This window comes from Tenrec ecaudatus, chromosome 4, assembly GCF_050624435.1.
Source record: "Tenrec ecaudatus isolate mTenEca1 chromosome 4, mTenEca1.hap1, whole genome shotgun sequence".
Classification (NCBI taxonomy): Eukaryota; Metazoa; Chordata; class Mammalia; order Afrosoricida; family Tenrecidae; genus Tenrec; species Tenrec ecaudatus.
Window position 1 is genome coordinate 7,044,592 of NC_134533.1, and position 17,909 is coordinate 7,062,500.

At 63.3% G+C, this 17,909-nt stretch overlaps 3 protein-coding genes across 3 annotated transcripts; 1 reads left to right on the top strand and 2 right to left on the bottom strand.

Annotated features, from left to right (window-relative positions):
- The first annotated feature begins 2,039 nt into the window (after positions 1-2,039).
- YIF1A (Yip1 interacting factor homolog A, membrane trafficking protein) lies at positions 2,040-5,582 on the top strand. Its single transcript, XM_075545353.1, has 8 exons — positions 2,040-2,234; positions 2,854-3,065; positions 3,197-3,301; positions 3,417-3,495; positions 4,590-4,647; positions 4,731-4,886; positions 5,188-5,281; positions 5,371-5,582. The coding sequence occupies exons 1-8, from the start codon at positions 2,204-2,206 to the stop codon at positions 5,515-5,517; spliced, it is 882 nt and encodes a 293-aa protein (XP_075401468.1). The 5' UTR covers positions 2,040-2,203; the 3' UTR covers positions 5,518-5,582.
- Positions 5,583-5,804: 222 nt separating this feature from the next.
- On the bottom strand, positions 5,805-8,837 carry CNIH2 (cornichon family AMPA receptor auxiliary protein 2). Its single transcript, XM_075548004.1, has 5 exons — positions 7,675-8,837; positions 7,211-7,258; positions 6,741-6,853; positions 6,514-6,657; positions 5,805-6,428 (listed from the first exon to the last, which is right to left on the bottom strand). The coding sequence occupies exons 3-5, from the start codon at positions 6,809-6,811 to the stop codon at positions 6,401-6,403; spliced, it is 243 nt and encodes an 80-aa protein (XP_075404119.1). The 5' UTR covers positions 6,812-6,853; positions 7,211-7,258; positions 7,675-8,837; the 3' UTR covers positions 5,805-6,400.
- Positions 8,838-11,814: 2,977 nt separating this feature from the next.
- Positions 11,815-17,283, bottom strand: RAB1B (RAB1B, member RAS oncogene family). Its single transcript, XM_075545356.1, has 6 exons — positions 17,128-17,283; positions 15,596-15,668; positions 15,315-15,410; positions 15,137-15,232; positions 13,189-13,320; positions 11,815-13,099 (listed from the first exon to the last, which is right to left on the bottom strand). Exons 1-6 carry the CDS (start codon positions 17,139-17,141, stop codon positions 12,905-12,907), a joined length of 606 nt encoding a protein of 201 aa, XP_075401471.1. The 5' UTR covers positions 17,142-17,283; the 3' UTR covers positions 11,815-12,904.
- Positions 17,284-17,909: the final 626 nt, after the last annotated feature.

The following is a 17,909-nucleotide window of genomic DNA, read 5'->3' on the forward strand; positions in this document are numbered from 1 at the left end:
CAGGGCCCAGCTCTTTTAGACTGCCCCCTCTGCCAGGCTCGCTAGCTAGGGAAGCCATGATCAGCCTCATTGGACTGAGGTGAGAGGCCGAGGTGGCTTGGCTCTGGGCAGCAAGGTAGGCCTAGGACTCTCGGGGTCTTAAAACTGTGTGACCTTGGGCCAGTACTCACCCCACCACCTCCATTTTCCCATCTGAGAATGGGGGTGGGAAGATGTTGGAGTCAATTCACAAACATTTAGCCTGCACAGTGTGGGGTAGTGGGACCTGCCCAGAAAGCTGAGGACCCTCCTCCCAGTAAGTGAGGCCCAAGCACCTGGTGGACAAGGGCCTCAGAGCCTCACACCTGCCCTGGGATGAGAGCCTTGTCACTTGTCTCTGCAGCCAGGGGCTGCGATGCTGTGAGTGTTCTGTTTGGGTTTGGGTTTTAGGCACGGAGTAAAAGACCACCTCCACGACCTCCTTCCCTGGCTCAACACATTCCCCATTTAAAGAGGAGAAGTGGGAGGCAAGAACTAAACCTAGGCCTTAGCCATTTATGGTTTTTTTTTGGGGGGGGGCATGTTTCCTAAAAGTCCTGTGTATGAAGCACTGTGGAGGGCTCTGGGAAAACAGGGGTTCGAGAGTGATACAGGCCTTGTTCATTTGGAACTTCCCACAGGCAGACTGGGGCCCAGGCCTTGGCCTCAGGATCCCCACCCTGGGCCAAGTCATGCGGTCAGCCTGTCTTCCTGCCTGCCTCTGAGAGACAAGAAGCTAGGGTGCATTACAGAATAACCGTATGAGAGGCAAGGACACCCTCCGTGGAAGGGACTTCTTAGCGAAGACATGGTGATTAGACCACGTGGGCTCAGCTCAGGAAGAGGAAGGCCACCTGGTGTAACTGGACACTGGGCTAACTATAAAAGACCCATCCTGGTCCACAGAAGGTGGCAGGCCTGTAAGGAGGGAGGCCTCTTAGGGCTGTCTCCTGGAGGGCAGGGGTACTAAGCCTGGGTCGAGAGAAATGAGGGCTGGGAATCACAGTGCAGCTTGAGAACCTCAGGTGGAGAAAGCCACACAGGGCCAAGTATGACTCGGGAGAGGTGGATTGAGAAACCTTGGCTCCCAACCTGGTTGGACCACAGGGGAGGTCTCTGAATGATCCTACCCTAACCATACACCTCTGGAACTTAAGATCTTCTGAGCTCCAATCTGGGAGAGGGGGTATGGAGGAGCACGTGGAGGGAAGATCCCAGGCCTTCCCAGCAGCTGGATTCCCAGGGAGGCCTAAGTTGGATTCCCAGTCCTGGGGAGGCCTAAGAGGGTCCTGTTATCCGCATGGTCAGCAGTTCAAAACCACCAGCAGCTCCGCTGGAGAGACTTAGCTTTCTACTCCCGTAAACAGCTACAGTCTTGGAAACCCACCGGGGTTCGCTATGAGTCAGCACGGATTCGATGGCAGGGAGTTTGTTTTGGAGTTTGGGGGAGAGCATTTCAGCACCGGACGACGGACAGCGCTCGCACAGCAAGGCCGGAGGAGGAGCCAGCATCCCAGGCTCGCAGGACCGCGACGTCGCTGCCCAGCCCGGCCTCCCACTTTCCGGACTGCGGGGCTCCGCGCCCGGACTGAGCTCGGAAGTAGAGAGGGCTCGGAGAAGGGCAAGCCCGGAGGAGTGCAGCTTATGCATAGACCGCTCGCCCCGTGCCCTGCTGGAGCACGTCCTGCGAGCGGAGCATGGTTCTCGGACGCCAGCTGCCACCTGCCTCTGCCCACACGGCCACGGTCGGCTGTAGTCGTGGCAGGGGCGGGGAGCGGGAAGCACCTCAGTGCGCAGGCGCAGGAAGAATTCTCCACTTTGCTCCTTTGCTTGTTTATTGGCTGCTCCTGCCGCGGACTAAAAAGGCCACTCTCCAATCCGAGGGCGCCTGGGGTCGCCCCGCCTTCCCCGTGACCGGAAGTTGACGCCTGTCGAACCCGCGTTAGTGAGGAAGCGCCCGGTAGCCAATTGGGAGAGGCGAGGGGTAAGCCCGCGCAGCCCAGGAGCCAATGGGCGGCGGCGCAGCGTGACGCCGCGGACTTGGCGGCAGCGGTCAGCTGGGGAGGGACGTGTCGGGCTGCCGAGTAGCCTCGGTCTTTGCCCCGGGAGCGGAGTAACTGCCTTGTTCACATTTGTGCACGACAGGCGGCGAGGCGGGCCCTCGGGGAGAGCGAGCGTCGCGGCCATGGCGTATCATTCGGGCTACGCAGCCCACGGTGCGTGGGGCGCGGGGCGAGCGGGGCGAGCGGGCCGCCAGGCTGCGGAGATTTCGGCGGCGCGCCCCGCTCAGCCCGAGGGAGCGGGTCAGCCCCCACTGGGCGGCGGAGTCATTGAGCTTCTTTCCCCGTGCGACTCGCCAACGCGTTCCTGACTTCAGCCGCTTGGCCCAGTCCTGAGGATCAGGGCAGTGACAGTCCAGGGGTCCCCTGGTCGACTTGGACACTACGGGCCCGCCTCTGCAACTTGCTTTGCTTTCTTGATCACTGCCCTGGCCTCTAGGCCAGCAGTCACCTCCTCACCCTTGTGGATGTGGGCATGCGCTCCCAAATACCTTATCCAACTTCCGCTCACTCTCCACAGCCCGGTTCAGAGATCATCTTCCCTAACCTCCTAAGAACACCCAGGTGGGCAAACCACCTTCAGGAGCTGCCTCCGCTCAGTCTTGGCCACATTCACCCCTTCACTTAAGCTCTCCGACGCCCTTAGCCACCCCTCTGCTGGCCTGCTTCCCCAGGCTTGCCCAAAGACTGGGGCTGCCCAGTCTGGGGAGGGAGGTGGGGTTGGGGCACCAGCTTCCTATTCCAGCCAGTCACTCGAGTACCTCCAATCCTGCAGGCTCCAAGCACAGGGCTCGGGCTGCTCCGGACCCCTCACCTCTCTTTGACGACACAAGCGGTGGTTACTCTGGCCAGCCAGGTGGCTACCCGGTCCCAGGAGCCGATGTGGCCTTCAATGTCAACCACCTGCTGGGGGACCCAGTGGCCAACGTGGCGATGGCCTATGGCAGCTCCATTGCATCCCAAGGGAAGGACATGGTGCACAAGGAGGTGTGGCCTGCCCCAGGGCAGGGGTGGCTTGGTTGGGCTTCCATGGGTCCCCCCTGCTGCCCTCAGGGAAGGAGCACACGCTGGGGCTGGGGGTGCAGCTTGCCCACAGCCTCCTCTCTCCCCCCACCCAGCTTCATCGTTTTGTGTCTGTGAACAAACTCAAGTATTTTTTTGCCGTGGACACAGCCTATGTGGCTAAGAAGCTAGGGCTACTGGTCTTCCCCTATACACATCAGGTGAGCCGTCAACCATGTGAGCTGGCGGGACCCCCACTGCTGCCCTCATCCTGCCTAAGACATCAACTCCCCTCTCTCCCCTTTCTGTGTCCTCTCCGGCCCTGATCACTGCCAGAACTGGGAACTGCAGTACAGCCGTGACATGCCTCTCCCTCCCCGGCAAGACCTCAACGCCCCAGACCTCTATATCCCCAGTGAGTCGCAGCCTGGGCTGGGCGGGGGTTTGTGGCTGGATCTGCTCGGGATGGTTTCCTGTGCAGCGTCTCCTGGCAGATGGGCTGGGTGACCAGTGAGGAGCTTACACCCTTCAGAGCCTTCTGGGTACTTGCTGGGGAGACCTCCCTGCTTCTTTGACTTGGACCATAGAACATGGGCCTCTCAGCCTGGAGCCTTTTAACTCCCAGCTAGGGGAACCTTGGGCTGGTTCCTGACCCCCAAGGGCTGAGCCGGGACCTGGAAGCATTCAGTAGCACTTAACTGCGACAGTCAGCATGACTTCTCCAAGGTCTACTCCATTACCCACCCTCCTCCAGGAAGCTCTCCCAGACCTCCAGAGTCTCCGTTATCTGCTTGGCCAGATTACAGTGGTCAAGCTGTCCAGGCCATCATGGCCATCTCAGGAGGGCTTGTGGATATGCCAGGGCCAGCCCTCCAGGAGGCCACCCATGGCATCGGGGATAAGCAGCCTGCTCAAGGGCCTAGGAGAGCTCTCTCTCATGACCGTCTGGCTTGGTAGCCAGTGTGCAGCAAGAACTGCCATACCTTGTCCACAGGTGAAGCTGCGTCTCAGAGACTTAGGGTTCATTGAAGGCCACCCAACTGCTAGGGATGGGCTGTTTCCCTGGCTCCAGATCCTGAGCTCCGTCTTTGGGGACATTAGCACCGGGACTCCCTGGGAGGCTACCCTCAGAGCCACCCATCAGCAGTGTGGTCACACTTAGGTTCTTCCGGAGGGGAGCTGAGCCCGTGGCCCCAATACCAGGGACAACAAGGTTTGTCTGCCAAGCCTAAGAGTCTGACCTGAACATGTCTGGCCCCATTTGGGCTGGGCAGTGGCCTTGGTCCCTGATTCTGTTTCTTAGACACAGCAAGGGACTGCCCAGCCTCCCAGCGCAGCAGCGGGAAAGGGTGGCTGGGTGGTCCTGAGAAGAGTCAGGTGACACCAAAACGGGAAGCAGGCTGGGCTCACCCTGGGGAACTGAGCCCGACAGTGGGATGTGGGAAGGCCATGTGGGGGCAGCTGGCCTCATGGGCACTCAGCTGATGGCATCTCTCTGGCTCCTGACAGCAATGGCTTTCATCACCTATGTGCTGCTGGCAGGGATGGCGCTGGGCATTCAGCAAAGGTCCGTGTCAGCCCCAACCCCCTCACCACCCGCTGGTTGGTACCCCCAGCACTGGGTCTCATCACCTCTCACCTCGGCCGCAGGTTCTCCCCGGAGGTGCTGGGCCTGTGTGCCAGCACAGCCCTGGTGTGGGTCATGATGGAGGTGCTGGCCCTGCTCCTGGCCTTCTACCTGGCCACCGTGCACAGCGAGCTGAGCACCTTCCACTTGTTGGCTTACAGCGGCTACAAATATGTGGGGTGAGCTCACCTGCCTGGTTGTGACCCCCACTGGGCCCCTGGGTGCACTGAAGCCCCTGCTCAGCCTTTGCCCCACTGTCAGGGACTAGGGGGTGGGGAACCTGCAAACAGTTCCTGGGACAGATGTTGTGCTCTTAATTCCACTCTCCGATGCACTGTCTGAAGCCCCCCTTGGAGGAATGCTCAGGGCAGTGGGTGTTGGGAGGCCCTGGCGGCCCAGGGATAGTCCTGAGTCCTGGCCTGCCAGATTTCCTGGGGTGGGGTCAGCTGGCAGCCTCATTGTTCCCCACCCCCTCCCTAGGATGATCCTGAGCGTGCTGACCGGCCTGCTCTTCGGCAGCGACGGGTACTACGTGGCCCTGGCCTGGACCTCTTCTGCACTTATGTACTTCATTGTGAGTCGGTGGGGGGGCACATCCCCCGCCCCAGGTCAGAGCTGGAACCTTTCTGCTCCGCTCTGGGCCTCATTGCTCCTCACTTCCAGGTGCGCTCCTTACGGACAGCAGCCCAGAGTGCTGACAGCGTCGGGGGCCCACTGCCCAGACATCGCCTCCAGCTCTACCTGCCATTAGGGGCTGCGGCCTTCCAGCCCCTCATCGTGTACTGGCTCACCTTCCACCTGGTCCGGTGACTCCCACTGCCCCGCCCTACCCCGCCCACTGCTTTTGTCCACACATTGAAAACTTGATTTCTTGATGTCTCTGACCCTACTTCCGGCGGGGGGGGGGGGGGGGGGGGGGGGGAGGGCAGATTCCCCCAGGCCTCTCCATGCTGGAAGCCCCAGCTCCGGGCAGGACAGGGGAGATGGTGGTGCTGGGTGGCCCAGGAGGCCGCGGATCCATCTCAGAGGGTTCCACAAAGCCTAGGGCCAGAGCCCCTCCGCAGCAACCACCGCCAGGTGCAGAGCCAGGCCCGGTGTTTGCAGTAGTTTATTCAGAGTTTGTCACAAATGGCCAGGGAGGGGGTGCTGGACTCCTCCAGGCAACATAGAAAATGGGTCCAAGAGACGAGGGGTGGGGGGAAGGGGACAGAGCCAAGAAAGGGGCTGGAAGGGAGCCTGGAAGGTGGGGGCAGACTAGGGGTGGGGCTGCCCCCTGCTGAGCCTGCTCATTCCCGGTGGGTGTGGGTACCCCCCCACCTGCAGGGGGAGCCTCAGGGTGGGGTTGGAGGGGTGCAGCCCAGACCATCCAGGGTCAAGCCCGGCCCCATAGCAGAGCCCAGGTTTTCCCGGAAGTGGCCCAGGCCAGAGGCCCACCCCTTCCGGGGCTGACTGCCATGCCGGCAGCTGGCAGAGGAGCCCCGGTCTGTCTGGAGCTCTGCCCAGCCCTAGTCCAAGGAGGAGGGCTCTGAAGGCGGGGTTCCCCGCAGCAGCAGTTTGGGGGTGGTGGTGGAGAGGTTGGGGGCACCAGTGCCCCCTCCCTCCCCGGGGCTGAGGCCTCTGTGGCCAAGGGGCAGGGCTGGGGGTGCACAGGCGTCCGGTCCGTTCTGGGCTCACTCCCTGGCCGGCTTCCCCCTCAGAAACTCACCAACGTATAAACCATACTGCAGGGGAGGCAAGGAGGTGAGCTGGAGTCCCGCCCAGTGTCACCAGCCCTGCCCCGCCCGCCTCTGGTTTCGCCTGCCTCACCTGTACAGGTAATAGAAGAAGGAGAGCAGGTAGAAGGCCAGTTTGCACCAGGACTCCTTCTGGCAGTAGTTGAGGATGTCGGCATTCATGATGGAGACGGCGTCATACATGACCTCGGAGCCATCTGCCGGGCGGTGGAAGTACCTGGGGTGGGGCAGGTACTTAGGCCTGAGTGCTTGGGCCCCACCTCCCCACCCCCCCCCGCCCCCCAACTGCAGCCCCCTGACCTCCAGAGGTGGTAGAAGAGAAGGGGGATGTTGAGGCCCAGCGTCACCCACTCGGCGGCACACAGAAACATCAGACAGAAGAGGCCGTGGATGGAGTACTCTGGGACCACCAGCTGGGGATGGGGGAGATGTCAGGAGCCTGGTGCCAGGGGCAGTGACAACACTTGGGGGGAGGGGGGGACGACTGTCGACACCAGAGGGGGCGTTACGCCAGTATTTTTCCAGAGCTGCACTGCTAGACCCTGGACAGAGTGGGGCTGCACTGCTGAGCCACCAAAGGGTGCTCACAGCTGGCCCCTCCAAGGTGGAGGTGGTGCTGCCAGTCCTATAATGGCACTGGTTTGGGAAGGGCCCCCTGTTGTGACCTACGGGCCTCGAAAGGCCTGGAGCCTCTTACCCCAGCCCAGGAGGCCCAGTGGATTAAAGGGGCGCAAAGGGAAGGAAGGTTAGGGCACGCGGCAGACACCAACCTTCCGCAGTAGGCAGCAGATGCGCTCTATGTTTTTCAAACGCTCCCGCTGCAGGAGAGAGGGAAGCCAAGATGGGGTTGGTGGCGATGCTGGATTGGGGTGGCCCGGTCGTCCTCCCGCACCCCCCGCCGCCCCACCCATGGCCACCAGGGGTCGCCAGCGCAGCCTGTGCAGCGGCCTCCGCACGGCAGGGAGGCAGCCGCACTGTCCCCATGGCGACCGTCACCATGGAGGACCTTCACCCGCGTCTCCACGGCAACGGCCCAGAACCTGGCAAAGGCGGCCCTGCCAAGAGGAACCTGAGCCCCGAACCTGCACCAGGTGTTCACTGGGGGCAGGGACAGGGAGGAAGGGGCACCCCCACCCCCCACCCTTATCTTCCCAAACCTCCACCCGAAGCCCTGCCCACTACAGATGGAGACAGACGGACGGACACACCTCGGCACAGCACATGTATCACTTACTGCCCGCGCAGGGTTCCCCTGGTCAATGGGGTTCTTGAAGTCGGTCCGAAGCTCGTCAAAGGCTATAATCTGGGGGAGGGGCGTGTGCCTGTCAGGGGTGCGGGGCAGTTTGCAGACCCCTCACTCGTCCCTTCGTGAGGCCAGAGTCCAATCCCCAGGCCCCCATCATTCTTGACAATCTGGAGTGGAACCGTTGGCACTGGATGCCCTGTCCACTGCAGCTCCGTGCAGGCACCCCAGGGGGTGGGTCCCTCTCTATGCCAGACCCTGGGCTGAGGACTGGGGCCAGAGACCTGGGATAGCCCCCTGCCTTGAGGACCACCCCCACTTGCCAAGCTCAGAACTGCCAACTATGCTCCAGGGTGACCAGGTCCGTGGGCGTGGGAGAGACCCAGGTGGCATGCCTTTGAACGCTCCGTGCTGGGCATCTAACCCAGCCTGGGTACCACAGGGCCCAGGCTTGACTCTGAGTGGTGGCTGCCTGGTGAGCAAGAGGGGGGAGGGGCAGTCCCGCAGCAGAACAGCAAGTACAAAGAACAAAGCTTCCAGGCGCTAGAGGGCAGGCATGAGCAGAGTGGGAGAGTAGGAGGGAGTGGGGAGAGGGGGCTGGAGGGCCTGAGGCAGGCACAGGTGTCCGGTGAAGTCAGCCCCAAAGCCCTGGGAAGCCACTGAGGGCTTCCAGCAGCAGGAGTGTGGTCAAGCGGATGTCTTCAGACTGATGGGAACAAGAGGTACTGAATGGAAAGTAGTCAGACACTGGGGGTCTTTGGAAGGCAGCAGGCTCTACACACACTCCCTTTCTTCATTCCCCCAACAACCGGATGCACTTTGCACACAAGGAAACCAGCACCCAGATTCAGTGACCGACTAGCGCTACTTAGTGGTGGAGCTGGGATTCGAACCCATTCTGATTGGAGTTCAAATACCTAGCCACTCTGTGGTACTCAGGCCAGTCCCAGGCTTGGAGTGCTTGGGAGGGACAGCCTGCAGGCATGAGGCCCTCCAGTCCAAGCTGCCAGGGTCAGGGATCTGTCTGGGGGGGGTGGTACCCCAAAGAAGAAGCAGGAGTTTGAGGGGACAATGGGATACACCTGAGGTGGTCTGGGGGAGAAGGGATGACAGGGGTGCTTGCTAGGGTCCCCTCCCTTCTGCTCCAGCCCCAGAATGAGGTAACAGGTCCCCTACCCCCAAGCTTCCCAAACCCCAGACAGCCCTAGGAAGAGAACATGGGCTTCCAGCAGAGGCCATCTGGAGTATGCTCCCCCAGCTCCCGTTGACTGGGCAGGCACAGCGATGAGGTCCAGCAGGGAATGGAAGGGGCGCCCGTCTGTCGGCCCAGAGCTGGCACCACCAGCAGGCGGCGGGTGTCGTGCCTCCCACCCCGCAGGCTGCCTGGCGCTGACTCAGCCCCCAGGAACAAACAATCCCCCACAGTGACAGCTGACACACGTCACTCACCACCAGGGCTGCCTACCAACCAGTGGGGCTGGAACAGAGGCCCTGGGGTGGGATCTGGGGTTCTTGCTCTGGAAGGTTCTAGCTCTTGCCAGCTGTGGATGGAAGACCATGCCCCCAGCCCCTCAACAGACCCTGCTCTGGACACTGGTGTAGACAGGCTCAGAGAGGGCAAGTGACTTGCTAGATCACACAGCTAAGTTTCAGGTGGACTAGGTGCCGACACAGTCAGTGCTGAGTCAGTCTTCGCTGAATGAGTGAGCGTTACTTCAAAGCTTGGGCCTTCTCCCCAAGTCTTATTCAGTCTGGACTTCCTAGATAACCAGGGTCCCGTCCCCAGGTAGCCCCCACCCTGCAGTGTGGGATGGAGGCTTGCTGAGATGGGGCTGAGGACAGGGCTCATGGGACAGTGTGGCCCGGCCGGGCTGAAAGTCCTGGAGCCACCCTTTCTGCCAGGAGTTCCTTGGCTCTAATTCCCTGGCCTGTGGCCCTCCAGTTCCCTCCTTAGGAGCCCAGCTCTCCTGCCCACCCCACCCCCATCCCACCCTTGCGCCATGGCGCTGTCCTAGGTCCCAGGGTGGGATGAGAGGGCTGGCTTACATTAAGATAGTCCATCAGTGGAAGATGGAGAGAGGGAGCGAGGCAGAGGAGGGAAGATAGAAAGGGTCAAAGGGTGGGAGGCAAAGCAGCGGGGACAGACAGGGCAGGAGCAGGGGTGAGGGTGTTAAGTGTCCCATCCGCCCGCCCCCCACCCCAGCTGATAGAAGCAGCAGAGGCTGGAACCCCGACAGAGGAAGGTACCAGGATGAAGGGAAGAGGGAGGTGGATGCAGCCGAGGGAGGATCTGAGGCAGGTCCCAGGAAAGGGAAAGAGGAAGTAGGGAGACAAGGAAAGAAACAGGTGAGACCCTGGGGAGTGAGAGATGAGGAAGGGGCTGAATGGTGGGGGAGATGTCTCCCAGAGGAGGAAAGCCCAGAGAGGTGTGTGCAAGAGGTATGAGCAAGTGCAGGTGCTGCGAAAGGGCTTCTGCAAGAAGACCTGGCCCTGAGGGGTGCTGGTGGGGAGGGGGAGAGCAGTAAAGGGGGCCAGAGGCTGCCAGCCAGGCAGTGGAGACCAAGGATAGTCCCCCAGTGAGGAGATAGAAGCCAGGCCAAGAGATAGACAGTGGAGGGACTCTGGGCGGCCATAGGGTAAGGAGGGGTGACAGACAATGAGGAGGCTAGGAAGTGGGGAAGGCGGCTGGTGGGGGGAACCCTGAAGTGAGCCTATAGTGAGGGCACATCTCTGGGGTGCTCTGAGCCAATCGTTGCTTGGTCAGAGAGGGGGGCTCCCCTGGGAAGGGAAAGGGTTAATGGGTTCTGAAATCTGTGGGTCCTGTAAACAGATGCAGTTGCCATAGCAACCAGCTCCATCACTCTGGCTGGAAAAACCCACAAAGGGGGGTGGGGGGGGCTGAACAGACAGACTGACTGCCCGGTGGACAAACGGAGGCGGCTGAATGAATGGGGGTGGGTGGGTACGAGGAGAGAGAGCAGCGCACTAATCGGGGAATTCCAGCCCCCACCCCACGTCTGGATGGGGCAGGGGAAGGGGGTCAGGGGCCGACTGGCATACCCACAGACAGGCGGGGGCGGCGAAGGAAGGGGGGGCCCCGGTTAGGAAGCCGGCGATGGGGGCGCTAATGGGGACGATCTGACGCTGATGGGTGGGGGGGTGGCCTCCAGAAGGCTCCTAGTGTCCCCCGGGCCCGAGACCCCCGACCCTCCCGCCCCGCACACCCTGCCCCCCGCCCCCAGCCCGGCCTTACGTGCCAGATGACAAAGAAGATGAGGGAGGCGCACAGCACCAGGGTGAGCATGTAGCAGAACGCGGCGAAGGTGAACGCCATGGCCCCCGCGCCGGGCGGCGGCCCGGGGGGCGCCAGCGCGGGGCCCGGGCGCAAGGGGACGCCCCCCGGCCCGCGCTCAGGGCCGGCTGGGCATGGCCCGCGAAGCTTGAGCGAGGCGGGCGAGGCGAGCGGTGGGTCCGGGTCCGGGGGGCCGCGGGGCGCGGGCCGGGGGGCTCGGGGGGCGCGTCCGCTGCCGGCAACCCGGGCCCCTAGCGCTCATCCTGCGCCCGCTTACCCGCGGCTCCGCGCTCAGCCCGCGAAGCCGGCGGGGCGGAGCCGGGGGCGGGGCGGCGAGGCGGGGCGGGTCCCCGCGCCCCTGCCCGCAGGTCCACGAGGCCGCGGTGAGGGGCCCACGCACAGCGCGCTCCCGACCCGGCGCGCCCACTGCGGCCACACGCGGGCCTCACGCTCTCCAGGTCGCCATGGCCCGGGGCAGGCCGTGATGACTCAAGTGTCAAGCGCGGCCCCCGTCTGAAGGGGCAGATCCCCGGCCAGACCCAAGCCGAGGGAAGGGGCTAACCCAGGGTGCTGGGAGATGCCCCAAGCCCCATAGGAGCTGTGTGGGTGCGGGGATGGGGGAGGCCTCACCAGGTAGCCGCCGCCGTGGCCCGACACCTCCCTCCCTGTTGGAATGGTGCTGGGGCCGTGGGGACTGACTGCAGCGCAGGAAGCTCTCCTGGCCCCCGTTAAGTGGGTCAAGGGCTTGCAGCCCTCAGCACCCTTGGCCCCTTCCCAGCCACCCCATCCCACCCCTCCACAGGCAGAGACGACAAGAGCAGCCAGCAACTTCCTTGCAAAAACCCTCAGTCACCTGAGGGCTGGTGGAAATGGATTTTATTTTGTCCTGTTCCATTGTTCCCCAAGTGGGTTTTCCTTGCAAAATGCCTGGCATGACACCAGAGGGGAACTGCCTGAGGCACTGCCCCACCCCCCACGGGCAGTCAAGGGACTTAAATACAAGCTGGGTGGCAGGGCAAGAGACAGCACAGGGACATGGCTTCTTAGGTCGAGACCAAGGTTGGTTTTTCTGCAGCAAGCAGCTGGGCCAGAGGAGAGGTGGGGTCAGAACCCGGGGTGCAGAGGGGTCAGGGGTCCTTTTGGGCCCTTCTGCCCCCACATCCTAGAGGAGGGCAGGGCAGTGGCCTGTCCTTTCAGCTCCAGCTCAAGGAAGCCGAAGCCGGAAGGGAGAGAGGGTAAGTCAGGTGTGCTGCCTCTAGCCTGCTGGGCCCTCTGCCTCCGCCTGCCTCAGGGACAAAGGGGCACGGTGGGCAGGCAGCACGTGGGCCTGGCTCTGGCAGGGCAGGGGCGGCCTGAGCTGGCTCCCTCAGGGAGCGAGACACAGGCCCAGGCGGCTGCCCGCCCACTTGCCCAGGCTATGTGCACAGCTGGACGGCAGAGGCGAGTGGGGGAAGTGGGGGGAGGAGGCAGGGGCCAGGGTGAGCTGCTGGCCCCTTGGCCTCATGCCTGTTCTAAGGTCTGGCCCCAGGTTGTGCATCTCAGGTCCCCTGGCCCTACCCAGGCAACGACGGGAGCCGGAGCTGGAGAGGCCAGGGAAGGTCCTCAGGTGGGGGTGAGAGAGAGGGGTGGGGCAGGGAGCAGAGAGGAGCCTTCATCCCAAAGAAAGGTGTGTGTATGGGGGGGTCTTTTAAAGTGACCAAGAGGCAGCAGCAGCAGAGAAGCCCCCAGCCCGCCGCAAGGGAGGGCCCTGACAGAACGAGGGCAGTGGGCAGACAGGCCAGAGGAGGATGAGGAGCTCAGGATACCCCAAAGACACAGACTCAAATGCCCCAGAGGGAGGGAGGGTGGAGACTGCGTGTCCTGCTCCCTCTAGGGCATCATCTCCAGGAGCCCCTACCACCCACCCACCCACACACACACGTGCCCTTCCTAACAACAGCCGCCACCTGCAGGCTTCACAGGGGTGCTGTCGATCTTGAGGTTGGGCCGCTCACCCCCCGAGGCAGCCCCAGGCCCCATCCGCTTTTTGATCTCCGCGGCCATGGTCATGAAGGCCTGCTCCACATTGGTGGCGTTCTTGGCGCTGGTCTCCAGGAAGGGGATTCCCAGAGAGTCTGAGAACTCCTGTGGGGGGGCGGGAGGAGGGCAGGGGTCATGAGGGTCTGCTGCTGCCCCTGGCCTACCCAGCTGCCTGCCCGCCATCCCACACCCACCTTGGCTGTGGTGTTGTCCACCACCTTCTTAGTGGTGAGGTCACTCTTGTTGCCCACCAGGAGCTTGTTGACGTTCTCGCTGGCATAGCGGTCGATCTCCTGTAGCCACTGCTTCACGTTGGCATAAGACTCCTGGGGGCGGGGGCGGGTCGGGTCAGCGATCCCTCGGTCCCCAACTCCCAGCCCTGTACCAGCCCTGGGACAGAGTGGCTTCTCTGAGGGGAAGTGGGTCGTGAGTCCTTTTGAGGGGCAGCAAAGCTGGCCATCAGCTTGGTCTCCTAATGCAGGCCCTACCCCACCTGCCCCATGAGAAGGGCTGACCATGCTGGGGGTTGTCATGGTGGCAGGGTGAGGCTGTGCCTGAACCCCCGACCTGGAGTCCCTCACGAGTCACATGCTGGGCCGAGAGGTACATTTCATACCGTGTCCCATACTAGGTCCCAGGGACAGAGAAGGGACGGATGTCTGGGCCCTCTCCTATAGGACGTGGGGCTGTAGGGAACAGACCAGAACTCAGGCTACCTGGCACAGCACAGAAGGGGCTACAGCCTTGGAGGGCAGGGGAGGAGTTGAGTGCCAGACCACAAGCCCAGAGCTGGGAGGAAGCGGTGTACCCAGCCAGCTGGGTCTCTGCCCACCGGGGGGGGGGGGGGGGGGGGCTAGAGGCTGGCTCAGGAGTGGGCAGCGGCACACATCTGTGCTTCCTTCAGGAGTACGGGGGTGAAGAGACACTGCCTGACCCAGGGAGGGGGACAGGGCAAGCCGGGGATTCCATCAGGCCACGTGAGATGAAGGCATGGCTTGGCCATGTACTGTGTGGCCTGACCTCTCTGTGCCTCAGTTCCCTCCCCATCCAGTGGGGCTGTTGCGAGCACAGATAAAGCCGGCAGCCTGTCTGCTAACAAGCGCTCAATTAGCAGGAGCTCCATTATCCTCATCACGGCTATTATTACGAAGGGATGGTTCCAGAGAGAGGACAGTGGCAGGAGGAGGGGACGTGGGACCAGAGGAAGGAAGAGCTTTGTGGTCTGGCTGGCAGGGCCTCTGAGATACAGATGCAGCTGGTGGGAGTGGGGGCTAACCCTGCTGAGTTCTGCAGGTGGCTGGGGGGAGGTGGCCTGGGGTAACCAAGGGCCAGGCACATCTCTTGTCATCTCTCCCCAAGTGTGCCTCAGCTGCTGAGCAGGGACCCCACCACCTGCTTCCCTAGGGGACTGGGGAGATTCCGATGGGCACCCACGGGAGGGACCTGCATGGTGCCACTGGTCAGGGAGAGCGATAACAGCACAGGTGGGAAGCTCACAGCAGGCCGGGCCAGAGCTGGGGGCCTGGACTGGGGGTGAGAGGACCAGCCTCTAAGAAGGCAGAGCAGAAGCAGTGTTGGACGAGGAGAGCAGCACTGGGAGTGTCAAAGGTCAAACAGGACGTGAAGTGCAGTGAGGTCACCGACTTGGCAGCTAGGCAGTCCTCGCTGTCCAGGAGCTGGCGAGGCTGGGGTGAACTGGCCTTGGGACTCCCCAGCCAGCCTGCATGGCCCCGCTGGCCCTCAGAGCAGGGATCCCACTTGGCCGAGCTGATGGAACTAAACCCCTTCCCCATGGTTGGCAACAAGCTTGATGGGAGGGCCACAGCAGGTGGGCTGAAGGACCCCCAAACAAGCCTCCTCGCCATCGCTGCGCATGGAATCATCATCAGACAAGCTGGCCGGGGTGGGTTCTGTAAACTCTGGTGGGATGCTTCCTGGCCACCATCAGTGTTAGGCTGCACTCACTTCCTGGCCCAGGGTCTCTCCAGACCTCCTGAAGGTGTCCCAGGCCCATGCTGGGCCCACCAGCCAAGAAAACCTCCCCAAAGCACAGGCACCCAAAGGTGTGGTGGTGAGCTGGGAAGAACCAGGAGGGTGCAGCGGACCAGTCAGCAGAGAGGACTGGGCTGAGGTCCGGAGTACCTGGTCAGTGACGTCATATACCACGATGATGCCGTGGGCTCCCCGGTAGTAGCTGGAAGTGATCGTCCGGAACCGTTCCTGGCCAGCTGTGTCCCACTGGGAGACAGGTGTGGGGGCACCGTCAGGCCGGCTCCCTGCCCGCCCCCACCCCGCCCGGGGCACCGCCTCTGCTACTCACAATCTGTAGTTTGATGGTCTTGCCGTCTAGCTCAATAGTGCGGATCTTGAAGTCCACGCCGATGGTGCTGATGTAGCTTTCCGTATATGTGTCATCCTGAAAGGCCGAACGGTCAGGCGGCTGAGGCCCTGGTGGCAAACCTCCTGCCGGCTGGCTCTCCACCCCAGCTGTCTAACCCCACTCTGCCAGGCCTGCTCCTCCATCCTTGGCACAGGGGGACCCCTCTCCCCATGGCCGGCTGTCCAGGACCCCAGCCGAACACACTGATGCGTCTTACTCACAGCAAAGCGCAGCAGGAGGCAGGACTTGCCCACGCCCGAGTCACCGATCAAAAGCAGCTTAAACAGGTAGTCACTGGGGAGAGAGGACGGGAGGTGTGAGGGTGGGCAGGGGATCCATTTGGGAGGGCAGAGATGCTCACCAGCTCTGTCAGGTGGTCCCCATGGAGCCCCCTAAAGAGCCTGATGTGTGTGTGTAGGGGGCGGGTCCCACCTGACAGCTGGATAAGACTTCCTGAAGGCTGCCCATCAGCAGGTAGCAGGCAGCCTACAGACCCCAGTAGGCTCCATGACTCTGCACTCAGGGCTCCAAGAACCCCCACCACATGCTCCAAGGTGCGCACGGTGGGGCAGGGGAGGCCCCACAATAAAGCCAGAGCTTCATCTTAACCCCCACCCGGCAAGACCCTCACTGCCTGCCAGGGGACGGGGCCTCAGAGCGACCCTACATAAGGTTCCTGCGGCTCAAGTCCTTTCTGGGAGCAGCCGGCCTTGTCATTCTCACGTGGAGCGGTGGGGGGGCTGCACCTGCTGACCGACCCGGTGCCCCCGGGGTCCCTCACCGCCTCATGGGCAAACTATGCACAGAAGTGGCCGGTAAGTGGCTACGGCCACAGCGGCTGCCAGTGAGCCCCGACTTGGTTCTGTGCTGAGGGCAGTTCTCTGAGGGGCACGGCTGGCCATGGCGGCCCTGGGACCCAGGCCTGGCCCACCCCAAAGCCTCCCTGCGCTGTCTCCTCCCCCTGGCGCCCAGGGCCAGTTCGCGAGCAGGAAAAGGAAGCGGCGGCCCGGGCGGCCACAGCGCACCGCGGCGCTGGGCTGTCGGCGAGCCTGCTTCCCCCAGGGGGTGTGACCAGAGGCGAGTGGAGTTTCGAGGAGCACAGAATCCCACTGCGAGCGGAGGCGCACCGGCCTCCTCGTGGCGGGAAGGGGGGTGCCGGTGGCGGCGGCGGGCCTCCGCTAGCGGGGGCGCGGTGGGAGGGTCGGCCCAGCCGAACCCCGGAGCAGGGCCTCTCCGAGGGGCGAGGCGGCAATGCCGGGCCAGCGGGAGCCGCGACCCGGGGCCGGTCGGCCGGGGCTCTCGGGCGGGGCGCCGGGGACCGACCTGCGGGCCCGAGGTTATGCCCGCACGAAGCACTACGGTGACAAGTTTCAAGCGCCGGGACCGCCGTCCGCACCCAGGCCGACGCCGCCTCAAGTAGCAGGTGGGGAAACTGAGGCCGCGGGAGATCGGGGCAGCGGGGTCACCCGACCGTTAAGGCCTAGGACGGTCGCTGCCTCGGGTCCCTAGGAGTGCACCGAGCGGTCGCCGCCCTCGGACGCGGGGTGCAGGAACTTCGGGGTGTCGAGCCGGGGTCCTGGGGCGCCGGGGGGAGGGGCAGGACCCGGATGTGAGGGGGGGGTGGTCAGCGGAAGAGAGACCCGGATGTGGGGGCGCCGCACAGTCCTGACCCGGGCCGGACAACCCCGGTAAGCGTACAGCCCCGCACTCGGGATCGAGGCTGCGCCGGACGGCGCGGGCGGGGCTCACTCACTATTCGGGGTTCATGGCGGCGGCGGCGGCCCGCTCGGTCGCTCCCTGTCGGCTCTGCTCCGCCTCCCGTTCCAAGATGGTGGCCGCACCGCCCCAGTGGCCCCGCCCGCGATGCGCAGGCGCAAACACTTCCAACTCGGACCCCGCCGCGCTGCTTCTCGGAACTTGTAGTCTTCTCTAACATGGCCCCGCCCGCTCCCGCTACGCAGGCGTAACCCGGAGAGCCCGCCCCTTCAGCCCACCCCCAGCACCGCCGGCGCACTGCCTTCTGGGGGCTGTAGTCCGCCCCCAGCCGCACCGCACCTGGGCTTGAGGACCGTGCTCGGGAGCCTACCAACTCCCAGAGCTTTAGAGCGAAACGCAGTTTATTTAGTGTCGCGGCCAGGGCCACCTTCCCTTGTCACCTCTGGCAGAGGCGGTCATGCTTACCCTTCCCAGCTCCCAGGGTGGGACTACCAACTGCGAAGGTGGGTGCGAGTACAAGCCAGCCGACGACCACATACCACGGGGCTCTCGGGCAGCGCACGGAGAACCGACCTGTACACTTGACCGCGCAGTCCGCGGAGGAAGGTGTCCCCGCCCCCACCTAAGAACTGTGGAAGCTCGGAGAACGACCTCACGGTCAAGCACCTTAGGAAGGGGCAGCGCTCAAGGTGCGCGCTCTCTAGAACCCAGAGGTGGGGTGTTAGACCCGAACTTCCGGGAGCTTCCGGATTCCGAACCTGGGGCCTCCAAACAATTCCCGGCAGGCGTCTGAGCACCAGTGGCCTGGGTGTCGGATGT

Excerpts from the sequence above, each read along its gene's own strand:
- YIF1A (XM_075545353.1), top strand. The coding sequence starts at position 2,204 with ATGGCGTATCATTCGGGCTACGCAGCCCACG. Across the intron at positions 2,235-2,853 it reads TTCGGGCTACGCAGCCCACG|GCTCCAAGCACAGGGCTCGG; the intron begins GTGCGTGGGGCG and ends CCAATCCTGCAG. Across the intron at positions 3,066-3,196 it reads AGGACATGGTGCACAAGGAG|CTTCATCGTTTTGTGTCTGT; the intron begins GTGTGGCCTGCC and ends CCCCCCACCCAG.
- CNIH2 (XM_075548004.1), bottom strand. The coding sequence starts at position 6,811 with ATGTTTCTGTGTGCCGCCGAGTGGGTGACGCTGGGCCTCAACATCCCC. Across the intron at positions 6,658-6,740 it reads CTCTTCTACCACCTCTGGAG|GTACTTCCACCGCCCGGCAG; the intron begins GTCAGGGGGCTG and ends GCCCCACCCCAG. Across the intron at positions 6,429-6,513 it reads TTCTTCTATTACCTGTACAG|TATGGTTTATACGTTGGTGA; the intron begins GTGAGGCAGGCG and ends CCTCCCCTGCAG.
- RAB1B (XM_075545356.1), bottom strand. Across the intron at positions 15,233-15,314 it reads AGACCATCAAACTACAGATT|TGGGACACAGCTGGCCAGGA; the intron begins GTGAGTAGCAGA and ends CCTGTCTCCCAG. Across the intron at positions 13,100-13,188 it reads TGGACAACACCACAGCCAAG|GAGTTCTCAGACTCTCTGGG; the intron begins GTGGGTGTGGGA and ends GCCCCCCCACAG.